The sequence below is a fragment of the Lolium perenne genome, chromosome 1 (genome assembly GCF_019359855.2).
Source record: "Lolium perenne isolate Kyuss_39 chromosome 1, Kyuss_2.0, whole genome shotgun sequence".
Lineage (NCBI taxonomy): Eukaryota > Viridiplantae > Streptophyta > Magnoliopsida > Poales > Poaceae > Lolium > Lolium perenne.
The window spans coordinates 86219674-86241235 of NC_067244.2; the positions used below are offsets into that span (position 1 = coordinate 86219674).

The following is a 21562-nucleotide window of genomic DNA, read 5'->3' on the forward strand; positions in this document are numbered from 1 at the left end:
AGATTTTCTCGGCGCCATCAAAAGGAGGGATGTTGTCCTCATCACATCCATGGTTCTCCTCCTGAATGTACAACCACTTCTTGCGCCACCCTTGAACTGAGTCAGGAAGCTTGACGTCGAAGTAGTCGACAGTGGGCCGAACAGAAATTACAACGCCGCCTATATTATAGGCGACATTGGGAGAGCCATTACGGCGACAGAAAAAAATGCGCTTCCATAGCGCCCAGTTAGGCTGGACGCCAAGGAAGGCCTCGCAAAGGGTGATGGAAATGGAGATATGAAGAATCGAGTTTGGCGTGAGGTGGTGGAGTTGCAGACCGTAGATAAAAAGCAGTCCGCGGAGAAAAGGATGAATGGGGGCGGAAAGACCGCAGATGAGGTGGTCGACTAAACTTACCCGGTACCCCATTGGAGGGGTTGGGTAGCTCTCCTCACTGGGGAAGCACAGCGCCTTGGGTTTCTTGCTGATCCCCAGCTTCTTCAGCATGTTGATGTCCTGGGTGGAAATCTTCGATCTTTCCCACTCCGCCGTCTCCAGATCCACGGCGGCCATGGAGGATTCCGGCGTGCTGTGCCTCGTCAATCGATGCGGTGGCATCAACAATGGCGCAAGGTTCACAGCTTGGAGACGAGGAGCTTAGGTGGCTGTGGGTCGCAGGAGGAAGTTTGCAGATGAGAGCAGGAGGACGACGCGAGCGGAAGTGCTCGAGGAGGAAGAAGAAGATCTTATATAGGGGTACGGTGAAACGGCGGACCGTTGGATAAGGAAAATGTGTGGCAGATGATAGCCACGTGGAAACAAGGGTAAAAAAGTAATTCAACGTTGGAGAAGTTACGGTACGTGCGCCAGAAAAAGCGGAGGACGTGTGTCCCCCACTTGCACGACGTGTCAAGATAGTGGATCAATTGGGCCCGCAAGGCAGCGGGAGAAGACTTGTCGCAAATTTTTGACTAGCAATCGTGGCTATCGTCAGCAATAACGTCACCTTGGCAGAAGAAAAAATTCGACTCAACAGCTTCATAAAAGGCGACATGGAAAAATAATGCTGAGCCTTTGATCAAATACAAGTTTTTGATCAAATGCTCGAGGGCTACTTTGAAAAAAAGAAAAAAGATCCAGAAAGACAAAATAGAAATGGCGTGAGCCTATGATCAAATACAAAATATTTGCTCATAGCCTCGGGGGCTACTCCCATCGGGAGCGCTGTTTGCGCACCCGAGGAATTATAAAACTTCGGGAGATAAAAAGAAAATATAGCGGCATAAGGCGTGGAGCCTACAACCAAGTACAAGTCCTTGGCAGTAGCCTCGGGGGCTACTCCCATCGGGAACGCTGCTCGCGTGCCCGATGAAATTAAAAAAAAAAAAGACAAGAAAAGAATGAAAGAGCAAAAAGAAAGATAGCAGAGCAAAAGAGTATATTTCGAGTTATAAATAACTCTGCATATACTCCCATCGGGAGAGCAATATAAGTCATCTTTGACTCGATAAAATGTGCCATTCCAACAGCCGAAAAAGCACTCGACAATATATTCTCAGAACGCCAAAGTTGCGATCAATTTCTGAATGCCGCAAATTTGCGAAGGTAAGACCCCAGATCCGTTCTGCTGGGCGTAGCATCGCCGAAGATCGCGCTGCTACTTTTATCCGTATCAACAGATACGAAGAAAAATCCTAACGGACGCGTTAGGTACCCGATAAATTTTACTGGGACTCGACAGAATGGTAAGACCTTAAGCGGCACCTGTCGAAGTTTACACCAGTATCCCGAGGTCATGTCCAGGGACGTGATCTTGAAGTAGGTTTTTGCGGATTGCCACTAGAGCAGTTAGCTAGTACCTGATCCGTCAGATGAACTAGCCCCAACTACCATTATCCCTGTACAATATAGAAGTTTATGAGAAGAAATATAGAAAAGTTGAAGTTGTCGAATAAAAATAAACAGTGGAGATTTTCCTTAGCTCTGCGATTCAAGCAAAATCTCGGGGGCTACTGACATAGACATCCCAAATGGGCCTGCCGAAGATAGTACCCGGGGTTTACTGAAGGCCCACTACCCGAAGAATAAGAAGATTCGGAAGCCCAAGATATTATTAAGGAAAGCTAGAATTGTACTAGAAAGTCTTATTTGTAATCTTGCGGGATGAGTTAGAAACCTTCCCGGACTCTGTAACTTGTACGGCACGAATCCCTCGGCTCCGCCTCCTATATAAGGGGGAGTCGAGGGACGCAGAAATCATCGAATCATTGTTTACAAACCCTAGTTTCATAATCGTCGAGTACTTTTCGGCTGAAACCTTCGAGATCTACTTGCCCTCTACTTCCAACTAAACCCTAGTCTACAATCCGTAGGCATTGACAAGTTAATACCTTGTCACCCATCCCGGCAGAGTGCCAAAACAGAGACTTTTGTCCCCCGGATCTTGTCTGCGACGACGGCGGAGCTACGAAACTTTTCGTGGATGGAGGCCAATTCGTTTAGGGTTTTTGCGTTTAGGATTACGAGAATATTTCCAGTATAACTTTTCTAAAATACAAAACAGCAGAAAATAGGGAACTGACATTGTGGCATCTTGTCAATATGTTAGTGCCGGAAAATGCATAAAAGTGTCACAAAGTGTAAACAAAATATATATCAATTGGTGTAAAACAAGCATGGAGCATTAAAAATTATAAATACATTTGCGACAAGTTTAGTGGGCTGAAATTTGTACCATCGAGACAACGAAAAATGGATGAACATAATCAGAATTATACAAGATGACGTGGAGAGGCTGCACGCGTAGATATACATTAATGCCTTGTATCCAAAGTTTATTTTATAAGAGATATAGATTATAGGTTCTATTCCTTCCATTTAATTTGGGCTAGATAACCTCTGTCTCGGTTTACAAGACCTACGCGTATCCTAAGATCAACAATTTGACCAATATAACATAAATTTTGCACCTTAAAATTATACCATTAGAAAGTATAAGATCTGATCTTTCTAATGATATATATTTTATAGTACATATCTTATATTACGTTGGCGAAGTTAACAACCTAGAGATACGTGCAAGACCTGTAAACCGAGACGGAGGGAGTACCATAGTACCAACTACTAATTGGTACCTAAGCAATAACTTCTCGTGGTAAGGTGTGGTCAATGTCAATATGTGTGGAACCTTTTTTATTAATTGGTCTTAAATTAGATGTCGCAATCTTGAGTTATTATTATTGAATCTCCATATATTTTTTCATACTCTTCTTTCCCTTGGTAAGGGTATTTAAAAGAACTATGCTTGAGGAGTGAGAAATATATAACTATCCAGAAAATATATCAACACACAAAGACGAATGCCGTAAAAACAAATAGGTTTGATCTTGGGTTCTTAATCTTTCTCTGGTCCTAGCCATGAAGTAGATCTAGGTTTATTCGAGGGTGTATGGCCTCCACGTTTAAATCTTAACTCTAGGATATTTCGTTGAATCAGTCCGTTGCTAGATCTGGTTTCAAGACGAAGTTCTGTACTTGGCGAAAGAGGAGCGAATAAAGGTGTGCTTGGTTGTTGTCTTGTTCTCCACCCCTAACTAGAAGGCCCCTAGCTAGACATTCTAAGAAAAAAAAAGTTTAGCACAGGAAAATTGAAACCCATGCTCAAGTAAAGAGATACTAATTCATTTATATTTTTTAAAAGGAAAAATGCCCTGCTAATGTGTTACTATCAGTATCTCTTTACTTGAGCATGGGTTTCAATTTTTCTTTTTAAAAAATATACTAAATAAGTTGTGAAGGTATTAGCTTCATGCATGGTTGATAACCGAAAGTTCAAGTTCAAAATGCAAGTACAAGGTGTTTTGAGCAACAATAAGTTGGTACTATCTGTCATGACGCTAGCTTGCGACACAACAAAAATTGTAGCAAATAATGACCAATTATTTTACACCGAAAGATTAACTGTAAGCTCTACCTTATGCATTTACGTGAAATTATGCCATTTCGTGTTCCTTTATCTTTTGATTATCGAGATGATCTTCAAAACTTCAAGCGTAAAATTTACCTTTCTTAATACTACCATCCCCTCAAACCCTGGATATGGAAACCTGATAAGTAGAGACCCGAAAGTAGACATTTTTTTTCCTTGTAATAATGGCCCTCCCCAAATTATTGATTTCATTTTTCATTGCATTCAACTTTCCCTATGCAGAAATAGCCTATTTCTACTCCAAGAGGAATTTCACGTAAATGTTGACTTAGAGGTCAACCATGGTTCTACTTAATTTTTACATACATTATATAGTATATGATCTCAAATTGGTAAGAGTTTAGGCACTATATTCTAGTTTAGTAGTTAAACATTCATAATGGTTTTGAAAATTCAGCAATCAAATTTAAATTCCATATACTTTTTTGGAAAGAATACATGAAACTACACTAACTCGTATTATTTCTGTGAATAATAACATACTATGAAAAATGTTCCTTATTTGCACAATTTTTATATGAGACATCTAGAGGCATTTTTATGCACTACCTTAGTTCCTTAATATAAAATGTTTTGACAATTCCAATTGAACTGCCAAAATGTTTATTAGGAACAAAATAATAAGTATGTATTTATCAAGAAAACAAAAACCAGTTAAAGAGAGATACAATACAACTGATATTATCGCTGGTTTACTCTAGCATCCAGATGCGTATCGACTTATGAGACTTGGTTTTGGTTACACGTAGGCACCCGACCTTCCACCGACTTCATCATCCCCAACTCCCCAAGCCCGTTCCTCCTTAGCCCCACGTCACCGCCGCCTCCGCCTCCCCGCCGGCGATGGACCTGCCAACCCCGTCGCCGTCTCCGTCTCCGTCTCCGTCGGATTCGCCGCCGCCGGTCAACTGGGATTCGCTCGACGCCCTCGTTCTCGACTTTGTCAGATCCGACCGCCTCATCGCCCCATCCGCTTCCCCATCGCCGCCCTCATCCCCATCCTCCTCCACCACCACAGCCACCTCCACCTCCTCCTCATCCCCATCCACCTCGACCTCCTCTTCTTACTGCTCGCGCATCCTCATCCGCCTGGCCCGTCGCGCGCTCGAGGCTGGTGACGTCGACGCCGCCCTCGCGCTCCTCCGAGCTCACGCCCCTGCCGCGCTTCTCGATCACCGCCTCCTCTTCCACCTCCACAAGCAGGTACAACAACTCTCTCTCTCTCTCTCTCTCTCTCTCTCTCTCTCTCTCTCTCTCTCTCTCTCTCTCTCTCTCAGAGGCAGGATTTTTGATTGTCTCGCTGTGCAGAGATTCGTTGAGCTGGTCAGGAGGGGTACGGAGGCAGACAGGGAAGCGGCGCTGGATTGCCTCCGCACAGCTCTCGCGCCTTGTGCCCTCGACGCCTACCCGGTAAGTGCTTCATCGACTCCCTTCTTCCGAGCTTAATCTGCCCGCTTTCGGTGTTAGCGGACCATGAATTGGATGCCAACTGATTGATTTTGTGTTGAGTGTGGATCACATCAATTGTGTGTTAACCTCTTTTAACACGTCATTCTTTCGGGTATAAAACTTTGAGTAGAGCTACCTCCTTTTGAGTGTCACACATTGCTATCTGGAAGTAGAGTTCTTCATCAAGTGTAAAATAATATTGAAGGGGATCCAAATATAGTACAATGATCTGATACCATATTTAATTTTGCAATGTTTTCATTAATAAAGTTTGCGAATGGGCTGGTTGTGCTGTGGACATAGTTTGGAGACTGTTGATCCAACATAATCTGATACAAAGCACTATTGCAGTATTTTGTGCATAATTATTTTGTATGGAGACGCATTGCTACAAGCTCAGTAACTACTAGCTTGGAACTTTGAAGTTTGAAAGGATGAAAGGAAGGTAGATGAAAGAATATCGAATAATATTTTTGTCTGTGCAATTAAGGTTGCCTTCTCGTTTACTCAACAACTAAATTATACCACTGCTCGTATCATTGTGGTAGACCGAGTGACCAGCTGCTACATTTATGGTGCCCAATATCTTGTTGTCGCGGCTGAAACTTAGGACATAGCTTGTTACTGTTACAGACTAACAAGGGTTAATCCCTGCTGAAAATACTCCTGAAAATAATTTGTAAAATACCACCAGAGTTATCCAGCTTTGGTTCATATAGCACTCAATTAGTTTTTTCCCTACTGTGTTCTCCATCAGGCTCCTCGCCTCCACCACTGTTAACCAATCTTTGGTTAAACCTGTTTTGTCCTCCAATCTAATCATAAAATAAGACACGTCTCCTACCTCTGATCCATAAGTGTGGGTCTCACCATTATTCTCTTCCCTCATTTGGCCACAGGACCACTAGCAGCATATATGCATGACTACCTGCTCAGAATGTAGCTGTATCCCGATGTTGCCGCATGAATGACGATTTTAGTTGCTTTACCCTCCTGCGCAGCCGAGCGACTAATGAAAATGAACAGGGGATTGCTTTTTTTATTCCTCGGTTCAATCTGTTAACCAAAGATCTGATATGAGCTGTTGGTGATATTTTGATGACCTGAATTGGCAAAATAGGACGGATCGCTAGATGGACAATAACGGTGTAACTATTCAGTGGCATATTCTAAAAGTGCAAACTCGCTTTTTGGAGGTTTACAAGAAATAGTAGAATTTAAGGAGTGTTACAAGAGCAACTTTTCCTAAATGTAATACCTTAAATTCTCTTAATGGAGTAAATGGATATGCCACAAAATGTGTTTGTTCTCCTGCAGGGTAACTCCGTGATAGATTTGTTTACGTTTTTTTCACTGTTTATTTTCAAAGAATATACATTCTAGCTGTCTGATTTTCATGAGGTTTAATTAAATCTGAGGCTAACTAGAGAGGTTATAGCCGTTAGCATGACATGTTTAGAATAAAATTTAAATGGTAAAGGCTAACTCTAGAGGTTAGCTGGTGATGTCAATTTTCACGAGGAGATGATAATATCGGTGTTCCATAGGAGTGGCCTTCCGTGTGATAAACAGAGCTTAGCTGTTGAAAGATCCATCTAGCCTTCTTTCATTTGAAACAGCTACTTTACTGATAATAAGTTTGATTTAATTTATTGCAGTAAGATGCCACAGTAAAATCCTTTTATTACTTCCACTAAGTTCTTGTGTACGATTATATTTCCTTCTGCCTACCAAGCAGTAACACACTTTTAAAAGAAAAATGAATAATCAGAGGCTTCTGCGCTAGACCATTCCTATTTGAGAATGTTTCATTGTTTATCACGTATCATAGGTGCCAGTTTCTTTCCTTTTCCAGCCCGGGGATTGCAAATTTAATGCTGTTAGACATGCATAAATTGAACATAAATACGAAAACAAGATATCCTGCTTCCTTTCAGATGGCCGTGTTATGAACTAAGGGTAAAACTAAGGGTAAAACATCCACCGCATTGGGTTTGTATGATGATGACTTGAAGTACAATGGTGCTGTGTGTGTGCGCACGCGGCCGTGTGTGTGAGGCTCTGAGAAGCTGATCTAATTGAGAAAATTATAACTGAGGGACGAGTAAACTCTGATAAATAACATATCGCATTACAGACTAATTGAAAAGCATTTTGGAGCTCCGGCATCTCATTTTTGCTGTTACTCCTGCCAGGCCTAATTATTGTTGATTCCGATTTCCACCACCGCGTTGAGGAGGCTGTTGCATCCAAACATGCATATCCTATCATTAATGCTAACAAACCTGTTATACAAATTTAGTACTCCCTCCGTTCCATAATTTTTGTCGTGGTCTTAGTTCAAATTTGAATTACAATCATGGCAAGAACTATAGAACAGAGGAAGTGCTTTATATTTTTCAGTTCCTATATATCCATACAGAAATTTAGTCACCTGTATCTTATTTTTTCATTAAATTTTATTTGTGTTCGCATAATCAATATTGGTGTTTTGTTATGTTCTAAAGGAAGCTTACGAGGAATTCAAGCATATACTGCTGGTTTTGATATATGACAAAGATGATCAATCTTCCCCGGTCACCAACGAGGTATGCATGTCCTGCTGTCCTTATTCACTTTTCAAAAATGATTACAGGTAGCTTATATGTCCTCATCATTCTGCTTGAGCATATCCTATTCTGTGAGTAGTCATTTGTTGTCTCTTGGAACTTCTATTTTCTGATGGCAGTCTGCTATTTTACATATTCAGCTTTATTGCACTACTGTTATGCTGTAATTGTTTGATATATGACCTACTTCTTCCTTTTGAAATGGTTTGCTTGGCAGTGGTCTATAAAGAGGAGATTTGAACTTGCTGGATTGCTGTCATCCATATTAAGAGCTCAGCTACAGGCTTATGATCCTATTCTCTCAATGACCTTACGGTACTTAATAAGGTATATAATTGTTACATCATCATCTCTATTAACCTTGGTTGCTAGGCTACTTTCTCACCATTCTGACGATCTCAAATTTTGAAAAGCATTCACAAAGTATTTTGCTCGAGGCAAGGAATTTCATCACCTATATCTGATCTGACTGAGCGTCTACTCTTTGAGGACCGTGATCTACCTGCAGTTCCTCATGAATGTTCAGTAGAAGCACCGCCATTTGACGAGGCAAGCATTTCTCAGTAATTAATTAATATACTATGATCCATATTCCAGCTTTTTAATAATCGGCTATCAGGTTGATGTTCAAGCCCTAGCACATGCAGTTGAGTTGACAAGGCAAGGCGCTGTTGACAGCTTAAAGTTTGCAAAAGGAGATCTATATCAAGCATTTCAGGTTTTAATACAAAACCTTATTGAGTATGAACTATTTATCTATTTCATGGATCATTGCATCCGTGTTGCAAATCTCTTTCATCATTTCATATACCCCCTCCGATCCGAAAAAAAGTCAGGATCTTTTTGCGAAAAGAACCCTGTAGTTATATTTTCCTCAACCCGCACTCCTTTGCATTAATAACGTCTGGCCGCATTAATTCAATGGCACGCATCAATGCGGGGAGGGAGACCGGTCCAATACAAGTATGCATGCATGGTCTGACAGACCAGCTTCCAAAACGCAACGCTCCGTTCCAAGACAAGCCATAAATGCTGAGTGTTAAAGGGTTTTAACTGCAAAACGTAGTTACACTTACAGCCGGACACTTTTTCCGGATCGGAGGGAGTATATATTTCTACAAATTTTATGGACATATTATGAGTACAAATTATGGTGAAATTTGCAATTGTTGACCAGCGAAATTTAAGGGCACCTTAAATTTTGGGATGGAGGGAGTGCCTTAGAAAGAGCAAAGTTGCTTCTAATCTTTTATGTGCGTAAAAGTTGCACTCTTTAGTAAGCATGGTTGTTACTCTTTCAAATGGGATGTTAAGCACAGCGCTATTATCAATGTTGGGGAATAACAATTGTGGATCAAGTACATCTTACACCTTTGAACAATCGTTGAAGTCGAAACTCCAAACGATACCTACATAGTATTGTCTGCTTTCCCTCCGATAGTTATGAAAGCTGTTACTTCTCCCACATAAGCTTGTTCCAGTAGTGTGCACGAGTAGTGTGAACTACAGCTGAGGTGAGGTCACGGGCAGAATGAAGCATGTGCACGAGCAGCGTCAGGAATCCATTCTTTGTCGCCCGTCTCCTTTGCCATCTGGCCATGTGGATACCCTGTCAGAGTCAGATTTGCTGAGAGACCAGCAACAGAACATCAGAACCGATTTATGCAGCTGTGCCTTCGATTGAGATGCACTGCTGCCGCCTTTTTGTTCCAGAAATCACTGCGTTACTTCCCACACAGCACTGTTCTATGGTGCGACAGTCCATGTTTGTTCCATCATTTCGTTGAGCATTTCTCGGGTGGGTAGCAGTTGTATGCGTGCTGTAGGCAAGGAGCAGTAGCTAGCATGGCTGATTTCATTAGAAAGCAATTGCATGATTGGGTGAAAAGTTAAGAGAGTAAAGATGTGGTTTTGATATGCAAGGAGAAAGGTGAAGCTACTGATGTGTGCTTATTGATTTATTATTTAATATACATCATGGCATGGCTAGTTTTTGGTTTGTATTTATTTCAGCAATAGTTCCTTGTATCTTCCTCAATGCCCTGCATCTGCAATGTAAAATTTACTTTCCGTGAAATGGCCAGAATGAACTATGCCGAATGAAGATGGACCTGTCGCTTCTGGATAAACTTGTACATGAGTACTGTGTATACAGGGGAATAGTTGAAGGCTGTTCTCATGCCCTTCCTGGTATATGACTGAACCTGTACTTGAGCCTACTTTACAATTTCAATACTCCCTCAGTCTGGAATTAACTGACACACTAAAACGTGTCTAGATACATGTGAATCTAGACAAATGTGGCTGAGTTAATTCCGAACAGAGGGAGTTGCTTCAAATATGTTCTTTCCTGTAGTGGTCTACTGCTTGCTAGCTCTTGGAACTATCATTTTGGTCCTATGCAGCACTAAAGCAGACCATTTTGTTTTGGTATTCTGTAGGAACTTCTGACTTGAAATGTAGTCAAAACACTGATGTTAGTTCCATAAATAAACAAAGAACCGATAGTGAAACACATCTTGAATGTGAGATGGCTGACAATCAGGATGGCGGCTGTAGCACCAGTGATATTACCTATCATGATTCCTGGTCCAAGAGAATACGAAAGGATAGAAGTAGTACATCAGGGCAGGGAAGACGAAAGAGATGGAGAGGTCGATCCGATGATCTGAATTATGCCTGTGAGACGCCAGCGGATGGAGATCGTGAAATCTTGTCTCCTTCCTTTGACATGGACGAAGATGTTCTGATACAGAAACAGGTAAGCTTTATTTTCAATTCATCATTCTTGCAAGATCCTAGACCATTTTTTTTTTATGGATGACGATTTCCTTGTTTTAGGACCTGGTGGCAGATTCTGGTTTTTCTGATACTAGGGATATGCAAGATCAGAAGTATGAGGTTATTTTGGAGATGAGGGACCTCACAAGAAAAGGAATGGCTTCTAAAGTTGTGGATGAAATAAACGACATAGATCCTGGTTTTTTCACCCAAAATCCCGTTCTTCTGTTTCAGCTAAAACAGGTGAAGCCCTTCAATGGGATCGTATTAGTCTGTAGGACTTCTAGTTCTAGGTAGGAAGGGGTACCTTACACATCTTTGAATTTTTTACTGTTTCAGGTTGAGTTTCTTAAGCTAGTAGCTGGTGGTGATCATGTAGCTGCTCTCAAGGTTGCATCCTCTCATCTGGGACCTATTGCTGCCAGTAACCAAGCTTTACTGAAGCCTTTGAAGGAAACTTTGGTAACACTCATACAACCCAGTGAAAATGTACTCACAAAGGCAGTATCCTTGCCTGTTCTTGCAAGTTCTCTACAGGTATGTTTCTATGTTTATATATGTTGTAAGTTGATTCAAAGTCCCACCCATCTGGTAGTTTCTCCGCGATTGGGTATTCACTGTATTAGATTTTGGTTTTGTGCCTTATCTTCTCACAAACATGATGAAACACACATCATGCCTTGTGTGGTTGGTTATCAGCAAGAGTACAAGTCAAACTATGCTTTAGGTTGAAGTTTCTGTAGTTGAAGTGAAGGAATCGGGAGCCGTATCATGACATCTTTCCTTCTGTAGCTTGCTATAAGCAGGAGGCTTGGTATTGAGGAACCTCAGTTGATGAAGATAATCAGGACAACACTTCATACACACACTGAATGGTTTAAACTTCAGATGTGCAAAGACCATTTTGATAATTTTTTGAAAATTGATTCTCTAAAAGAGATTGATCCATCTGTGAGTCACAGTATGTCCAAAGCTCCAACAGATGAATGTGGAAATGGTTCTTCTCAAATCACAACATGCTCAAGTGGCAAGGTTCCAGATGAAGGTAGTAGCCCTCAAGTGCTGTCAGAAGTTGCCTGTGATGAAAGTGCTATAATCAAAGTTATGGTAAGTGGTATATATCTTAAGAAAATTCCTTATTTACCGCTGATTAGCTCCTTTCATGATATATGCGATGGAATTACTCGTTATCATTCATGTGCCATCACTTATTGGAACTATGCCTTCCATGACACCATTGACTGTTAGTCGAGGATTATCTTTGGTGTGAGGAGACCCATTTACCTTCTTTACAGAGGGAATTTATTGCTTTTCTGTGAGAAAATATGTAAATTATATTTCCATTAGGCTAAGAACCAGTATATATACATGTACATGTGTGGAGGATGTAGGAAACTGCTTATATAATAGAAAAAATAGCACAACAGTAATGGAAAGTATAAACTACTCCCCCTCCCCCTCAAACTACATGGTATGTCAACAACACTGAGTTTGGAGAGGTAGAAGTTGTGTTGTGCTCTAATCTGGGCCTTTGCGCTGTTCCCTTCTTTCCTTTTCGCTGCATTCGCAGTTCATGAGTTCTGGATGCTCGAGATGCAGCATCTTATGTGGCTGCACCGCCTTCTCCTGGTGTGCTGTCTTCTCCTGATGGGCCGCCTACTTGTAGTGAGGGGGATCTTCTCCTTTTATACCATTCTTAATGGAACCATTTTTTTCACATTCCTAACTGAATTAACTTCAGCAAAATGGCTTTTCCCCAGTGGAAGACTCCAATTCTCAATCTAAACACTAGTTCCCACAATTTGATATTTGAAAAGTTAGTTAATGCAATAACAGCACCAAGCTGAAAACTTAAATTTATTGATTCCAATAAACATGCAGAAATTAACAATAGGTGATTACAGGAATTAAGACATGGCGAAAGTGGCTGTAATAGCAAGGCGACTATAATGAGTTGATCTAAGTTGGATATTAGAAAAACTTTGTTAGGGAGAACTTCCAACCTTGCTCTATATTACACATTTTTCCAGTTATGAAATTCCCGACGGTAAATTGAAAACTATGGAACTCAATGAACTTACGGCTTCACATTGGCATCCTTTCCAAGTACTTCTTGGGTTGATAGTTTTAAATTTGCATAATCTTCAATATGCAGCTTTGACCACTACTTTTTGAATGAAGATGAGTGAACGACCACAGGGAGATACTGTGAAGCATTTGCAGCTAACTGGCTCAAAGTGTCATCAAATTAGGAACTGAGGCAATACACGTTTGTGGTTCATATTTTCTACACCTTATCCAAACAAATGAAGTTCATACAGATTGCTTTTGTTTAAAAATGAATAGATAGAGTGGGGTAATGTTGAATTCTCTAGTTTATTTATCGGTACCACAATGATATGCTTATGCATGTTGATCTGCAGCAACTGGCAAGTGAACTCTATCAGTACTCCATCTTCTAACCTACATATGATCCATGAGTTAACTGCTTAGTTCCATCTCCCGTTTGCAGGAATTCCTTGCTTTGCCAAGGGCGGATGCCATCCAACTGCTCATGCAGTACAGTGGAGATGCAGAGACAGTCATCCAGCAAATCTTTTCGTAGTTCTGTATGTACAGACCACACATGTTCTATTCGTTTTCGAAAGTAAAATATTTCTTCATACTTGTCCTCCATTAGCTGTATTTGAACTAGGTTCCCCCTTTCAATCGTGTGTGTCCATGTAACACTGAAACATTGAAGAAAAACATACGAGGCACCAAAGAATAAAGAAGCAGGAGCATGTAATGAAAATCTTTAAACTTGTGATGGATGGTTTGATCTCAGTTTGGATTTTGGTGTATTATGTGATTACGGAAACCCAGGGAGTAGGTTTTCCCCCCTGCCTGTTTGTTTTGCAGTACCATGTAAATGTGCAATATATATACAGTATTAAAGACTGTCCAGGTGTTGTCTCCCCAATGGACCAGCAGTAGTCATGCGTTATTTACTTTCCATGCTTAAACTATACTTCCCTTCGTTCTGATTTAGTCTAAATTTTAGAAAAAATGTGATAAACTAGTATTGCATTTATTAGTACTACTTAGATATGTGAACAACCAATTCAAGCTACTAGTATATTGAAAATAACAAGAGAGCAAAACCACTTCGTTTTTAGTGTTGTTGTTGACTAAAAAGCTAAAATATAGAGTATTTTAGAACAAATTTTGAAGCTAGAATGTAGACTGTTTTAGAACGGAGGAAGTATATGAACGAAAGAGAATTATCAGTTGCGACAATTTAGTAATCTGGATTTGGAAGCAAATTTGGTGCACATGAGCACCAGTGCTCAGTTTTTAAAATATTAAAAAACTGAATTTTTGCATTTCAAAAAATCATCACATTTATTCCATGAATACATACACATATTCTGAATATTCATGCAAAGTTTTGGTAGAAATTGCATTGTATTTTAAACTACAGGAAAAAAAACAAATTTGTGGCTACGTATAGAGTTATATATTTGTCAGAAATTTGTCTTTTTTGTATAGCTTAAAATATAACATATTTTTCTTCAAAATTTCTACCGTACCTTCAGAATGTTTATATGTATGTGGATATTTAATTTCATATTTTTTCAAATCCAAAAAATATGATTTTTAAAAATCAGAAGCACTAGTGCTCATGTGCCAAATACACATTTCGTCTGGATTTGCTTTTCCTTGGGCGTTGGAACAATGCAAGATTGACGACTTGTTCTCGACGCATGATGCTTTTAGTTGTGCGCATTATCTCTCGCTTGATCGCTTCCATAGGGCGAATTTTCTCTTGCTTTTTTTGCTTGGACTAAAGCATACGGGCATAATGCACCAGAATGATACGATAGGAGTCGCACCACAGTCAACTAATTCCGTTAGTTACCACATCTTCTCTTTTATTACAACTATCTATCCATTCGGTAATCATGACCTGCATGAGTGGGTTGTTACCACAACTCCAGCCCATTAGGTCAATTAGTAACTATCTATGTCTGATCCCTCTGTGGCTCTGTCCCCGCAATTTTGATTGTTTATGATTACTCTTTATCCAACAATTAGGCTGGTGCCAACGCGGGCGTTAGAGCGGGCGGTACCGCCCGCCCGGAGGCGAGAGCGGGGCGATAGTGAGGCGACACGGTAGCGGCGGGCGGTGGTTCCACCGCCCGGCGGTAGGGGGCGGTACCGCCCGCCTATAGCCCGCGTTGGAGGCGAGAGCGGGGCGAGAGGGAGGCGATAGCGGTGCTAGTGGGGGCGGTAGGGAGGCGGTAGGGATGAGAGAGGAAGTGAGAGCTGGCACTATAGCCCGTGCACTGGCACCGTGGGGTGAGAGTGGGGTGAGAGTGAGGGTAAAAACTGACGTGGCGAGGCTATAGTGGGGTGATGCATTGGCACCAGCCTTAGTCTATCAGTGTACACTGTTACATATTTATGTAAATATATTCTCTCCCAAAAAGTACCACATAAAAAAACACATAGTTATGAATTATGATTGCAATTTTGCAAACTCAGACAACCGTCGGCACATTCTGTCAGATCATGACACCGACGAAGCGGATGACACCAACAGCCACACGTGGTAGCAAGAGCGGCTTTGCTATTTCTTGTGACTGTGAAATACTAATGATTTCAAAATTAAATAATAAAACGTCCAATTTGAAGCATCTTCATTCTGTAGGTACCATTAAATGAGAAATCCCGCACGCATGCTTCAACTGAGGGGCGGATTTATTTTTGAAGATCTGGATTTAGATTGCCTTGGGCTTCCTTTCTCGGAGGATGAGGTTAGGAAGGCCATCAACCAAATGCCGAAGGATAAAGCCCCGGAGCTAGATGGGTTCAACAGTGCCTTCTTCAAGAGATGTTGGGAAACAATCAAAACAGATTTGATTAACGTCATACACCTGTTTGGAAGCCTTCACTAAGAAAACTTTTATTGGCTCAACTCCGCCAACATCGCCCTTTTGCCTAAGAAAGATGGGGCCGAAGACATAGCCGACTATCGCCCCATTAGCTTAGGGTTGCCAAGATAACCGCAAAGATGCTTGCTATTCATCTTGGGCCGTTGATGGATGATCTTGTTTCCAATGCCCAAACCGCATTCATCAAGAAGCGAAGTATCCGTGATAACTTCTTGTACTTTAAAAACCTTGCGACGCGGCTTCACTAGAGCAAAACCGCGACCCTCCTCTTCAAACTTGACATCTGTAAGGCCTTTGATTCCGTTAGGTGGGAGTACATTGTCGACCCTCTTCAACGCCGTGGTTTCCCTTCTCGCTTCCGCAATTGGATCATGGCCCTGTACACCATCGCCACCTCGAGATTTCTCACCAACGGGGTGCCCGACGCCCCAATCTTGCATGGGCGCGGCTTGCGCCAACGGGATCCTCTTTCGCCCCTCCTTTTCATCCCCGCCATCGACCAACTTACACAGATCCTTGAGAATGCTAAAACTCTTGGACTCCTTCACAAGATACGGGGTAGGGGAACCATTTTGCGGACATCCCTCTATGCAGATGTTGCGGCGGTATTTGTGGCTCCCATTAAATAGGATATCCAAGATTTGGTGACTATCCTTGAGTCCGTCGGTGAGATGACCAACATCCAAAAAAAAAAACTTCGTCGTCCCAATTAGATGTGGGGAGGTTCACCTCGACGACATTCTTGAGGGAATTCTGGCCGCACGTGCTTCTTCCCCCCTACGCTACCTTGGGTTGCCGCTTTCGGTGAGATGCAAAAAGGTCGATGCTGTCTACTGTTGGCTTCTTTTCCTGTAGACAGTGTTGGGCCTCCAAGAGCAGAGGTTTGTAGAACAGCAACAAGTTTTCCCTTAAGTGGATCACCCAAGGTTTATCGAACTCAGGGAGGAAGAGGTCAAAGATATCCCTCTCAAGCAACCCTGCAATCACGATACAAGAAGTCTCTTGTGTCCCCAACACACCTAATACACTTGTCAGATGTATAGGTGCACTAGTTCGGCGAAGAGATAGTGAAATACAAGTAATATGGATGTATATGAGCGGTAATAGCAATCTGAAATAAATATGGCAGCAAGTAAACATGTAGCAGAACAGTGAATAAACGTAGATTCGATGTTTGGAAACAAGGCCTAGGGATCATACTTTCACTAGTGGACACTCTCAACATTGCAATCATAATTGAATATAAATAAACACTTCACTATGCTATTCTGAATTACTCTCTGGCAAGATAACAAACTCTAATTCATCATGTAGGCAAACCTTAAAGATGTATTCCCAAGTACTAATAAACACCCCACGCTGTCACTGTGAGCATTCATAGGAGGTACTAACACACTGATGATCCACAAGTATAGGGGATCGCAGCAGTCTTCGCGGGTAGTAAAACCCAATTTATTGATTCGACACAAGGGGAGACAAAGAATACTTGAAAGTCTTAACAGCGGAGTTGTCAATTCAGCTGCACCTGGAAACAGACTTGCTCGCAAGAGTTTATCAGTAGTAACAGTTTTATAGCAGTAGCAGTAGTGAAATAACAGCAGCAGAGTAACAAAGACAGCAGTAGTGATTATAGTAAACAGCAGGATTAAAATACTGTAGGCACGGGGACGGATGACGGGCGTTGCATGGATGAGAGAAACTCATGTAACAATCAAAGCAGGGCATTTGCAGATAATAATAAAACGGTGTCCAAGTACAAAGCAATCAATAGGCATGTGTTCCAATTATAGTCGTACGTGCTCGCAATGAGAAACTTGCACAACATCTTTTGTCCTACCAGCCGGTGGCAGCCGGGCCTCAAGGGAATCTACTGGATATTAAGGTACTCCTTTTAATAGAGTACCGGAGCAAAGCATTAACACTCCGTGAACACATGTGATCCTCACATCACTACCATCCCCTCCGGTTGTCCCAATTTCTGTCACTTCGGGGCCTCGGGTTCCGGACAGCGACATGTGTATACAACTTGCAGGTAAGATCATAAACAATGAATATCATGATGAAATAATAACATGTTCAGATCTGAGATCATGGCACTCGGGCCCTAGTGACAAGCATTAAGCATAACAAGTTGCAACAATATCATCAAAGTACCAATTACGGACACTAGGCACTATGCCCTAACAATCTCATGCTATTACATGACCAATCTCATCCAATCCCTACCATCCCTTCGGCCTACAGCGGGGGAATTACTCACACATGAATGGGGGAAACATTGCTGGTTGATGGAGAGGCGTCGGTGGTGATGATGGCAATGATCTCCTCCAATTCCCCGTCCCGGCGGAGTGCCAGAACGGAGACTTCTGGCTCCCGAGACGGAGTTTCACGATGTGGCGGCGTTCTGGAGGGTTTCTGCCGACTTCGACTTCTTGGTCGCGATTTTTAGATCGAAACCCCTTAAGTAGTCCAGAGGAGGGCGTCGGAGGCCAGCCGAGGGGGCCAGACGCTAGGGCGGCGCGCCCCCCTCCTGGGCCGCGCCGTCCTAGTGTCTGGGGCCCTCGGGCCTCCACCTGGCTTGCCCTTCTGGCTCCGTGAGTCTTCTGGAAAAATAAGACCTTTCGCATAAATTCCGAGGATTTTCCTGAAAGTTGGATTTCATCACAAAAACGAGACACCAGAACAGTTCTGCTGAAAACAGCGTTAGTCCGCGTTAGTTGCATCCAAAATACATAAATTAGAGGTAAAACAATAGCAAAAGTGTTCGGGAAAGTAGATACGTTTTTGACGTATCAACTCCCCCCAAGCTTAGCTTATGGCTTGTCCTCAAGCAATTCAGTTAACAACTGAGCGATAAAAGAACTTTCACGAACACATTTGTTCATATGATGTAAATATTCTCATGCTATGGCTAACACTTAGGCAGTTCATAATAAGATACATGCAAATAAGATCATCTAATAGCTATTTCAATCATGGAAAGGTACCAACAATTAATAATAAGCATCATGAATCATGTCTATAAGCAGGATTGCAATATTCATAAAAGAGTATGATAGAGTGGTATCTCGCTTGCCCATATTTGATCAGCAAAACATAAATGCTCAGGCACCTCTGAAGTTCATAGAAAGACTAGAAATAGTGATTGTCAAAGATAAAAGCACCAAAGTTATACCACAATCAATCATATTTTGAGACAAGCATATTATACTAAGAATGACAGTTGTGCTCTCAAGAAAGTGCTCAAAGAAAGGATGGAGACACAACATAAAAGTAAAAGATTGACCCTTCGCAGAGGGAAGCAAGGATTAACATGCGCTAGAGCTTTTCATTTTTTTAAACAGGAGTAAAATTATTTTGAGAGGTGTTTGTTGTTGTCAACGAATGGTAATGGGTACACCAACTACCTCGCCAACCGGACTTTCAAGAGCTGCTCCCATGAAGGACGTTATCTCTACCAGCAAGGTAGATCATCCCTCTTCTCTTTTGTTTACACACGTATTTTAGTTTTATTATGGATGACACTCCCCCCAACCTTCGCTTACACAAGCCATGGCTAACCGAATCCTCAGGTGCCTTCCATCAATCACATACCATGGAGGAGTGTCTATTTGCAAAATTAAGTTGCTTACTGATGAATCAGAGCAAAACATGTGAAGAGAATTATTAATGAAGTTTGATTAATCGGGGCTGGGAACCCCATTGCCAGCTCCTTTTGCAAAGTTATTGGATAAGCGGATGTGCCACTAGTCCATATGAAAGTCCGTCAAGAGTAAATGACAAGGTTGAAAGTTAAACACCACATACTTCCTCATGAGCTATGAAACATTAACACAAATTGAGAAGCATTTTGAAGGTTTAAAGGTAGCGCATGAGAATTTACTTGGAATGGTTTGAAATGCCATGCGTAGGTATTTATGATGGACACTTTGGAACAACTTGGTTTTCAGGGGTTTGGAAGCACGAGCAGCGTTCCCGCTCAGTACAAGTGAAGGCTAGCAAAAGACTAGGGAGCGACAAATCAAGAGAGCAATAACTGTCATAATCATGCTTGCGGCAAAATAAATTAACGGAGGCATAAAAGTGATACGAGAACTCTGAAACAATGTAAATCATAGAGGCTTAATTGACTTTTGTTTAGTCATATGCATGCGTGAGCATGTGCCAAGTTAATTCAAACGAATTATTCAGAGGAGGATACCACCATATCATACCTACTTATGAATAAAACAATGCAAGCAAACATCCATGACATGCTACTCATATTAATAAATTGGAGCTAAACATGAGAGATCATGAACTACTGGACTTTCTTAAATGACATATACCTCACATGAACCAACTAAGCATGCTCACATGGATGAGTATATGTACAAAAATGAAAACAAATAGAGTTCATACCAGCCTCTCACCACAATCCAATTGTCGTAGATCGTCATTATTGCCTTTCACTTGTGTAGCTTGGATAATATGAAATGAAAACCACGCTCCACCTACCGAAGACCATTGAACTTATGATGAACTTTACAAACCAAAGAAGAACAGCAAATATTTTTGGTGTTTTCGAATTGGAGACAAGAACAAAGGAAAACAAACAAACAAAGCAAAATCTTTTTGGGTTTTCTTGTAGCAAACTAACAATAGCAAATAAAGCAAAATAAATGCAAGAAACCAAAGCAAACAAATAATGAAGAGAAACAACAGAAATATTTTTGGTCTTTTTGTGTTTTGGGAAGGAAACAAAGCAAAAACAAGAAATGGCAAACTAGAAAAGTCACATAAACACAAAGCAGCAGAAATTCGCCAAACTTGACAGCAGTACAGTACTCGATTTTTAAGAAATTCTTCCACTACTCAAATCGAAAAGTGTTCAACTAATGAAAGTTAGATAACAACCTGGGGAACATGCACAAAAATTGGCTTTGCAAAATATCATTCTGGCTATTTTTGAGAATTTTTTCGGTAACAGTCCAGAATCTGTTTTCAGGCAGCACTTCCCCAAATATCATCTTCCTCTCATTAGAAAACCACTAAAAGAAACTAAACAAGTATGTACAAGTATCCAGCAACCATAATATGCAAAGAATGAGTGATGCCGGTATACCTCCCCCCAAGCTTAGGCTTTTGGCCTAAGTGGAGTTCAATCCCATCGAGGCCATGAAGAAGCACCTCCGTAGTACGAAGATGGATCATATTCCGGGTATGTGCTAGAAGAAGCACCCGGATACGTGACGGTGTAGTCGTAGGAGGGCTCGGCGTCCTCGGAGTCATGCTGCTGGTGGAAGCCTTGTATCTTCATTTTCTCCTCCACCTCCTCCTTAGAGCGCGACCATGGTTCCCTGTCAATACTGAACAAATCTGGCTGGGGAAAAGGAATTTCCTTCTCATCCCCGTCAGCAAACAACATTCTATAGACCAAGTTATCTAAAGTGGAATCAGCGGTGACAAATTGATGGCGCTTCATAGCAGCAATATCAAGCCTCATGGGGGTAATTGTACATCAGCAGGGTCAAGAGGAAGTTCTAAATGTGCTAAAATGCGTGATGCAATAATTCCTCCAAAAATAGGCCCCCTGTTAGACAGGCGGCGAGCAATAAGAGAACCAAGATGATAAGGTGTCTGTCCCGTAAGTGCAGCAATCAAGAAAGCAAGATGATAGCTAGAAATATTGCTAGTGTTCTCCCTACCAAGAACGCTAGTAGCAATGTAATAGGCAAAATACTTAATAGCGGGGAGTTGGATGTTTCTTATCTTGCCACGCTAAATGGTGCGACAATCATCATTGGTGATCCCTCGATAGAGCTCCAACAAGACCCGG

The 21562-nt window shown here is 41.6% G+C and overlaps 1 protein-coding gene across 1 annotated transcript; it reads left to right on the forward strand.

Annotated features, from left to right (window-relative positions):
- The first annotated feature begins 4699 nt into the window (after positions 1-4699).
- On the forward strand, positions 4700-13633 carry LOC127304640 (uncharacterized). The gene is made up of 12 exons (XM_051335266.1): positions 4700-5171; positions 5277-5378; positions 7925-8005; positions 8244-8353; positions 8440-8575; positions 8646-8744; positions 10111-10216; positions 10468-10787; positions 10868-11050; positions 11147-11344; positions 11600-11914; positions 13320-13633. Exons 1-12 carry the CDS (start codon positions 4812-4814, stop codon positions 13410-13412), a joined length of 2103 nt encoding a protein of 700 aa, XP_051191226.1. The 5' UTR covers positions 4700-4811; the 3' UTR covers positions 13413-13633.
- Positions 13634-21562: the final 7929 nt, after the last annotated feature.